The 9,750-nt window shown below is 41.2% G+C and overlaps 1 protein-coding gene across 6 annotated transcripts in view; it reads right to left on the reverse strand.

Annotated features, from left to right (window-relative positions):
* gab1 (GRB2-associated binding protein 1) overlaps positions 1-7,785 on the reverse strand; it is a 47,784-nt gene extending 39,999 nt beyond the window's left edge. For 2 of the 6 annotated variants that reach the window (XM_047577392.1, XM_047577388.1), the window contains exons 1-2: positions 7,342-7,524; positions 6,964-7,133 (exon numbers count right to left, since the gene is read on the reverse strand). In XM_047577392.1, the coding sequence (XP_047433348.1) occupies positions 6,964-7,035 (72 nt within the window). In that variant the 5' untranslated portion in view covers positions 7,036-7,133; positions 7,342-7,524. Of the gene's footprint in view, positions 1-6,963; positions 7,134-7,341; positions 7,528-7,766 lie in introns of those variants that run through there. The other 4 variants (XM_047577389.1, XM_047577390.1, XM_047577391.1 and 1 more) reach the window with 4 other exon arrangements.
* Between the last annotated feature and the right edge of the window lie 1,965 nt (positions 7,786-9,750).

The following is a 9,750-nucleotide window of genomic DNA, read 5'->3' on the forward strand; positions in this document are numbered from 1 at the left end:
TTGCAGACAGAAATAACAGCTCTTTATTTGACTCTATTGTGTGTCGCACGGACACGCCTCCTGAAACTTTTTCAGCCGGCGATACCAGCAGAGTTTGTTGAATGTTTAAAACACAGGAACAATTTCCCTCTTCTTCCCTCGGTTTCATCATGCATGAAGCTCCGGCTGACAAATACTTTACTTTCCGCTGATTTTAAACACAAACTCTATGCAGAGCTCCTGATAGCTCACCATAGAGAAAAAAATCATATTCATTTTGAAACTGTAAAAAGCCGCGTTCTCTTGCTCCCTTTAAACAATAGCTGTTGTACTTTGAAAGGCAGTTGTATCTATCGCGGGGTTATGTAACTGTCTAGTTGACAAAACAAGCCATCATCATATACTGTGAAGGAAACTGTAAACAGGAGCAAAAGTTCTGTGCGATACTTGCTGTCGGTTGTTTTTATGGCCGAGCAGAAGAGATGAAAGACCTACCAAATCAATTATTAAACATATACGTTCAACTGTTCCTATGGTCACTAACAGCAACGTGGAAAAACACTGCTGATAAGACAGAGAGACAGTGCAATGTATATATAAAAAAAAAATGGAGGTATCCCAAACTCTGAAAACTAACAGATGGTGCACATACATACATACAATGAGCACAAATATGTGTGGAAGTTCTCCAAACATTTTACATACTATTACATGCGATACTGCAAATGACTGAGATATTCATCTTGTGGCACCAAACCGACCCTGTGCTGCTGCCTTACAGAAGGGTTTGCACCAGCTCAATGTTTTGTTTTGACGGTTGTGTTTTTCTTTGTGAGGCAATGACATGATTTCAGTCCTACTACGGGCTATAAATATCCAAAAGAAAATGGAGGAGAACCACAGTCATGTTTACTTCCATTGTGTTTTGAAACGAGGACCAAAGCAACAGCACAGAAACGATTTCATCTCTGGAGAAGCGACATCTCGCGAAGCCAATCTCGACACTGACATAGTAGACGACTGACTACTGTAAATACCAAGGAATCTGCAGGTCGTTACTATAAGTTTTGTCGTACTCTTACAGTCTAACTTCTGAACCGCTGCAGATACCAGTTCGGCTCCGATGAAACTGATATGCCTGTAAGACAATGACGATGGTCTGTGCGAGGGATAAAAGTGGACCAGTAAGGATAACTATTGTAGTAGCACAGATATTAATAATGAATGGCTATTTGTTTGTAATGGACATTAAATAATTAATGACATTTGCAATCCATTTTCAAGCTGTGGCAGATCACACACCAGGATCCTGCTTGCGCCAAATGGAGCGCTGTGCTGCCGTGGCAGTGAGGACATGGTCCAGCGATTTTTCTTTGTTAGCCTAAGAGGCTAACGGTGCACAAGTGCCCCTCTGTTGCATCCCGTTCGGGTTGCTTGTTTGTTTGTTTCTTCAAGCATGTGGAGGGAGGGAGGGGGGCTCACAGAAAGTGAGTGTTTGTTCTCTGTTCCACTTGCTAAGCAGATTTAATGAATCCTCTCCTTAATCACAGGGCTATGCCTTTGTTTTCGTTTGACCGTGAAACATTTGTTGCGCGCATATCTGTCTCCGACGGTCAGTAAACGGCGAGCATTTCCAGTCAACCAGTCAGAGAGAAGTAATGGCTATCGGACACTGTTGTGGACACTGTAAATGCATTTTCTCGTAGCTGAGTGACCTCAAGACCAGCGTGGAGTGTGTCCTCTTGTCTCCCTTTACAGCCATCAGAGGAGGACCTTCAGGGTTCAATATTTTCCTTCATCCGGTCTTCTACCCTGTCGTCTTGTGCTCCGGCTATGAGGCCCTTTTAAGGGCCGGACAAAGTTTACAACTAAATCCTAATCTGTTTCAGTGGGTTCATGCCAATGTACTGCAGAGATTACAATGGAGCTTTGTAGCTGTGTCAGAGGAAGGACATCGCTGAGACATTTTGATTTCGAGATTTGCATGCGTTTACCTTAATAGACTTTTAAGTTACATTTAAGGCCTCTTAAGACTTAACAAAACTGATGTATGCTTTTATGAGAACTGAGTAAATATGAGACCAACTGAGAGAAGACGATTAAGTTATGACTGTGCTATAGCATTCAGAGGGAAGCAAAACCAACTCCAGTATCAACTCCAACTCACTTGTAACCATATGGTCTGTAACAGATTTGTGTGATGTGAACAGAAATAACAAGGTGTTTCACTGAGGCCTGAAATTCCGATAATGACGCATGGATTTGCCTATGCAGAACCAACATTCCCACAATCTACCTAAACTGTTCAACGCATTGCCCCTTTTCTTCTAAAGCACACATAATCCATATTCATGGTACACTAAAGTATACTATCCTCCAACGGAGCTGTTAAAAAAACAGCCTCGCAACTGCATCCCTGCAGCTCCTCAGGTCCCTGTGATAACACGCGGCAGATGTTCTGAACAACACCAGCCTTCACGCTCTCTTCCTTTTTGAGAAAGTTTTACTGGTGAGCCCCGTCGCAAATGTACAGATTGTAAGGTACGAAAAAGAATGAAAGAAAAAAATAACGAAAGAAAAAGGAGAACCAGATGGAAACTGCAGTGTCATTGAAATAGAAACCCACAGAGAGGACGCAGTTATGATAAACTCCGCCTGGGAAAACTCCCCCAAAGGCAACTGCGGTCGGATACCTTCGTGTTGTCCTTGAAAGAGACATAAGACTGTACTGTATAAATTGCACATTTTAGCTGTTTTAGACAAAAATAAAAAACTCAATTCAATCACTCATAAGGAGCAGAAAGATACCGAGAGGTGAAAGCAGATCATTTTTTATCTTTAAAAAGAAAACAGGTCTACGCCTTATTACAGAGAAAATAACAGATTCAAACAATGAAACATGATGCAATCAAGTGATATAAACAGCTATATTTAGTATTTTGCTATTTAGTATTATTTTTCCCAAGAATAATGAAATGTATTTAAAGTTATAAGTGTTGAGTAAACGGGTAAAAATGTGTTGATGTTAGCATTGCTTTTAAAGGGCCACTAAGGAAGTGGTTGGCATGACAAATTAACACAGAATATCTTGCAATGTAAAGTGGTAAATGGACAGTTTTCTTGAATAACATCTGCCCGCGCCGAGGTGACCTGACGAGGAACAAATCAAGAGAACCAAATATATGAAACGGTGGAGGCTAAAGAAAAACCTAATCAACCTAATCCACTCCAACAGTGGTAGAGGAACAGGCGATAAAGAAGGAAGTGTCAAGAGACTGTCCTTGTACAAACGAAACTTGCCATGACTGCATTCTCCACCTTGACAAGGACAAATCTGCGGTTTTATTCCTTTCATCGTATGGTTCCACATTTTGTTCTGCTCTAAACCTTTCAGAAGCATGTACTGCACTGATTCAGTCTATGCGATGGTGAAATAACAGCAGCATCATCTGACAGAACCCCAGGCTTTTACTACAGCCAGTAATACCCCATCATATGATTTCCACCAAACACAACACACACATTTAAACCCAATTTTAGACGTTCAAATCTGTTCAAATGCAAAAAAAAAAAAAAAATGACAGTACACAAACAGTACTGAAGCCCGCTAATGCAGCATTTACTTGCTCTTTTAGCATAAACTACCATAGTATCATGCATTATTAACAGAATTGTGCTAGTCCACTAAATGCTGTGTCATCCGGAGTAGTAAAGTTAAAAGTAGTTGTGCCTCCTCTAGGCAATGTTCTTTAAAAAAATAAAAGAGTCACTCAAAAATAAGATATCATCAGATGTCTCAAATACTAAAATAAATTCCTTAACTTAACCCAGTATCCATGCCCACCAAAAACACTTCCACACTTATTTTGGGGTTCAGCTGACACAACTGGTCAATTTTTGACAATTTGTCTGCATTTCCAAATGACACAGCTTCCAGTTACCAGAGCACTACGACATTTCACAGGGAGGAGAATCTTTCTCCAAGCACTGACTTCTGTTAAGCAATGGTTTCAGATTATATCAAATGTTAAGCAGCATGTGACTTAACTTCTGCTTAACAAGTTACTGAGGTTTGTCAAATATACGCATCTTCATATAAACATGTAGGAAGAATGATGTCACAGAATATAAATATATATATATATATATATGTGTGTGTGTGTAGGTAGACATCAAGATATTTTGGCCCAATATACAAACCACCAATATCAAAAAATACCAAGATAGTGTTGACTGTCAAATTTAGATAAGATTGACCGCTTAAGTTTTTTTAAAGGTTAGGTTTTTACCATTTTCTAAACCTGGATGCATAAAAAAATACTGGGTTTGGAAGCATCAAGTGTACCCACAGAGTTGCGTCAGCACCTGCTACTGAGAACAAAATAAAAACAGACAGAGAAAAGGGGAAAAAACATGGCAGAAGTGTTTCCCAATGTGTCCTTTGTTTAACTTAACCATAAACAAATTGCATCAACACTAAAAAGCAGCAAAGAACAACAGACCATTGTTGTATAATTTAAATAAACAAATTGCAGTTATAAAGTACTCAAATTCTTCTTGAGAAAAACCATTCTGTCGTGTCCACAAAGCGGTTATATAACCGGAGCAGCTAGTTGCAACATCCGCTGGAGAACAAATAGGTTGTCCACCAGCCTGCTGTGCCCCGAGAAACAACAGCTTTGGGTCATTATAAACACCCTCGCTGTATCTGGGGGGTGTTTTCACACCTATGTTCTGATTCACGGGGGGAACTGATACAATATTGTTACGACGCTGGATTTAACCTCAAGTTTAGTTTGTGTTTTGCAGGGAAATGGAGGCAAAGCAACAGAGACAGCGTTTCCGACACGCCTTAAACACGCTATGAGCTTGGAAAACACTTTGATTATCTTATAATTTTGATGGAAATTTGGATTTCAGGAAATCAGAACATTATCGCATGTTAATCGAGGAGCATCGGATGTGAGTGTGGGCACCGGCATGTGTTGTTGTTCAGTTTGATCGCATACAGGCTATGTATTTACCGGTAGATGCACTGCTGCTGCTGCCAGACAACTCGACAACGATTTCTGTTCCAGCGACACATCAGGTACACTGCTCGGTTATTAAAATTAGCCAGCTATGAATACTATCTGTCTGTTGTTAACGTGCGTTCACGACGCTGAGGCCACTCTCTCCAACTCTGTATCAGGCTTTAGCCAAGTCTGGTCTTTTGTAGTGATTTATTTTAGCTCTGCAATTAACCAAAACATGTCGCAGCAGCGTTCTCCTCTGTTTTAACGCCAGAGGTGTCATAAAGAAGAAAAAGACGACTTCTTCTTCGGTTTTAGTGGCGGCCGCCTCAGATCAAAACAGCCACGAATCGAAGGCGAGGACGACCCAAAACCCGGTGAAGGAACATGTCCGCTGTGTGGACATACTGTGTTCCAGCAAATGAAGTCAAAAGGCAGAAATTTGTAAATTATGCAACGTGGATGTTTCCCTGAGATGGCAGTAAGAAATCGTCACTCAAAACCACCAACGAAAATGAAACGAAGAAGGGGGTTAGAGAAATTCTGGCATTGTATGACCAGCTCATTCGTGTGGTACAGAACACATGTCTTCAACATGCTCTGTTGGAGCTTCTAAGGTACAAGCTACGTTCTCCAGGCTACACTAGCTTTGACAGCCCTGCTCTTATCTTGGAGAATACAGGTAAGATAAGAAAGGCATTTATGAATCACCGGATTGGGATTTAGATCTGCCAATGCTGAATATTAAAAGATCGGCAACGGATCAGAACCCAAAAAAACTTGATCAGGACCTGATTGGTAAATAAGGTATCATTCCTGTCTGTGTCTGTGAGGATGTAGGTGATCATCACCCATTAAGAAACATCCTCGCAGGTGGGATTTTGACAGCATCCTCGTCAAATCAGACGACATTCTGTCATGAACGCGAAGACAGCCATTTCACAACCCCACTCTCTCCTCTCTCCTCTGCGCTTCTGGGTTTTACCGTTGTCAGAAAATGCCTCATTGGACCTGTGGTTTCTGCAAAAGCAACCCCTCCTCTCAAGTTTCAGCCCCTGTAATTCAAATATCAATAACGGTGACAGTGACACGGAAAGCGTGTCGCCTCGACAGCAAACATGGGGCTTTTGGTAGCTGTGAAGTGTTTTTTTTTTTCTTCCCAGGAGCACAACAAATAAACAGAGAGTATCGAGAAAAACAAAAAAAAAACAAACGCATACCACAATGATACTGTCCACACTAATAATATGAAATATGTCATTTTGGAGCATGTATGTCCATTTAGGGAGGTAAACAACGATGATCATAGCAACAGCAACAGCAACAAGTCTGAATCCTGCAGCCGTGGGATCAACTATTTGGGCTCTTTAGCCTAGCACACTTGACTAAAATGGAGATGTCAAAATAATAGAAACACTCACGCATACAGCCTCCGAAACAAAAACACAACTGTATCAACAGCTCTCTCGGTTGTTTCAGACGAGCACTGAATGCCCTTATCTTCATGACCCAATATGAGCATACAGCTGAATCACCACCTTTCTTACACTGTTTAGACGTAAACTGAACATGAAGCTAAAACTTCAGTGCAACAGCATAAAGTACCTAATGAACTGGCGGTTCTGTTGTAAATCATTTAACCCTGGCGTGACCTGTGATCACCTTTGATACCAAAGGGGGCTGCGCATGTAATCAGTGTGCAGTCAAATCGTCAGAGGCAACACACTGGAGAGACTGGATGCTTTTGACTCCAAAGACACGAAGCTCACGGATGACCTACTGTTTTGCTTCAAGGGACTGTGAATGACAACAACAACAACAACAACAACAAGAAGAGGCTAGCAGCTCAAATGCACACAAGACGAGGCCTGCACATGTCTGCCGCTACGAGCGAAGTGTCCGGGGAAGCACGTTCATCCCAACAGGTTACTTTATGTCAGCGTTAACGACCGAGGATATAAAGTGTACTTACGTAACGTCTCAACTTTTTTTCAGGAGGAGACTTTCTCAGCCAGCCTGAGTACACCACCTCTCCCCCACTCATCTTGTGCCTCTTCCTCGCTCGCTTTCTTCTTCCCTGGAGTTTTTGTAGCGCAGATCGCCGTTTGGCTTCGTTTGTTTTTGGGAGTGTCTTCCTTCTACCTGAAGAAGGGGAAAGGAGGAAAAAAAAGAAAAAATTACAGTTGACACGAGGCTCAGGCTGTGAAGTTGAAAAGAAAGAAAGAGCGAAAAGAAAGTTAAACTGTTTAACCTATATGTATATACACATGTAATGTTTCTTTATGGGCCAATTTTTCTGTTTTTTTCTCGTGAGCAACAGACGCCGCCGCCTCCTCTGAAGTCGACTCACCGACGAGGCAGCTCTGTGAAATGCACCGACCAGATTTCCACGAGTTGTAGTCAAATAAAAGGACTAATATATATCCCGAGCCTGGAGTGGCTACAAACCCACAGCGGAACCGCCTTTTTCTCCTCTACTAATATCAACAGTGACTTGTGTATTTTTCTTCAAACTACAACAATAACAAAAAAAAAAAAAAAAAAAAAAAAAAAACAGGCGCAGGCAACTGAGAGTCGCTAAGTTTTTTTTTTTTTTTTTTTTTTTTGCTGTTATGTTTAACGTTTCATGCTAATTCCCGTCAAAGTGGAGCGATTCCCAGCTGGGAGAGGTCGGATTCAAACGTCCCACAGTGCGCCGGTGCATACTTGTCGTCTGTGCGCAGATTAAAACAACCTTGACGGTAACAACACAGTGGTTTCGCCGAGCTTTCCTACCAGTTTACTCCCATGGTTCCTTAATTGTGATTGACAGGGTGGCTCCGTCTTTCCCTGAACTCAACCCCCGTGAAGTTAACGGCCGCCACGGCTAACGTCACCGGAAGTGACTAAATAGTGACAAAATAGTTGTATTAGCTGGAGAATACTGTCCAACTGTTTTCTAACGTAAACAGCGAAACCCGACAGTGTAAATTAAAGTACATCTCTAAAACCTACTACTTTTACTTTACAGACTAACATTTGACACACTGGCCAAATCTTTTAACGTTAAGCTTGAATTCGCGAAGTCTAACTGTTTTCATTAATAAGTTTCCTTTATTATAATATTGAAGTTTAAATGTTAAAATGTGCTATTTCGGTACGTCGCCTCAGCGTCATGTCCCCACTATTTATTTTGAAATGCTCATCCGGAAGTTGCTTTTCCCTATTACATTAGCTTAACTACTTATTCAGAGGAAGAGCCCAGGAGGCGGTGGCGTCGGCGTGCAGGGAAAACTGTGGAGCTTCAACCATGGGACATGTAGTTCAAAACATCCACAGCGTCCCATCCCAAAAAAATGCAACAAAAGAATGTAGGGCGGTTTGGCAGATGTACGAGAGGCTAAGAGAGCAAAATGCGCCTCTGGATGAACACAGAAAGTGGCCTCAGACGGCCTAAGAAGAGACAAAGAAAGGACCCATCTCAGCTGTACAACCTCAGACGTCCCAGGGAATCACTGCACGTCTGAACTACACTGTCCACAATGCATGTTGTATAGAAAACTCGCCATAAAATCTCTTGTTAGTCTTGGGGAGAGTGCACTCGGCGACCTATGCAAAGTAAAGTTTATGCAATGTTTATTTTCAGCTGGTGTAACTATACATTTATTTATAGGAACGTCTACTCTGAGTAGTTTATTCCCAACATAATGTTTATTTTGAACCAAACCTAAAATCTGCCCCTGAAATACATTTGATACCATATGATATGTTAGTATATGAGTTTAACAGTAATCTAAAACGCCAACATTTATACATTATATTGGTTAGAAAGCTGTGTGTGACCGTAATTGATCGACTGAACTGATCAATCTGCCGGGATCAGCAGACCATCCATAACTAGTCCAATGCACTGACAAAGGCGTGTTTCCAGTGGACGCGGGAAGGTATCCGAGGAATCTTATTGGAATGCTATTGTAATGGTAAACACTTCCCCCAGAGGATGTTCCCTGTTACTCTGATTAATGACTTTGCCATAACGCTTACAGACACATTGCCTCTTTCAGCAGCTTCGGTAATGATGGAGAAACTGGGAGGAATTAAAGGCTAGAGACATTATACACCAGTCCCAGTTGATGAGTTCTTTTGATACCTGTAGCGCTGCTGTTTTAGCATTACAACAATCAAATAATTGGGGCTATGGAGTCACAGGGATGCCTTAAAATTTTATATATATATATAGTAAAAATGTGGAAATTTAAAAAGAAATAAATACGTCTGAGCTGCAGTGCTTAAGCCGTATGATTTACACACATAAGAATATTGTATACCAAATGACTGAGATCTGCAAACTAAACAAAACAAACAAAAAACGGAATCATTTAAGTGTAGATGAACACTGAACGTACTTCCTCCAAAGCATTTTGGCAAACATAGGGAGAAAAGGTGAAATGGTTTGGTTGATTAATAATTAAGAGTCATTGATTTTTCCAGATGCCCTTTGAAAGCTCTGGTGCTACCGCTGTGTTTTTGCCACAGCAGCTGTATAAAAACTGAAACTTTTACAAATTATTTCTTCTTGTTAGACGACAGCTGTCATTTGTTCTGAGCCTGCGGGAATCGAAAATCACCGCATGTGATGTCCCAGTTCCCTTTTTTCAGTCAATGGCATGTTTATGCTCTTCTCTGTTTGCGTGGAGCTATTTTGCAATCGCACCAAGAAAAGGGGATCCGTGTGCGCGTTTTTGATGAATTATGAAACAAACATGTGTATGTTCTGTAT

Source organism: Mugil cephalus, chromosome 2, assembly GCF_022458985.1.
Source record: "Mugil cephalus isolate CIBA_MC_2020 chromosome 2, CIBA_Mcephalus_1.1, whole genome shotgun sequence".
Classification (NCBI taxonomy): domain Eukaryota; kingdom Metazoa; phylum Chordata; class Actinopteri; order Mugiliformes; family Mugilidae; genus Mugil; species Mugil cephalus.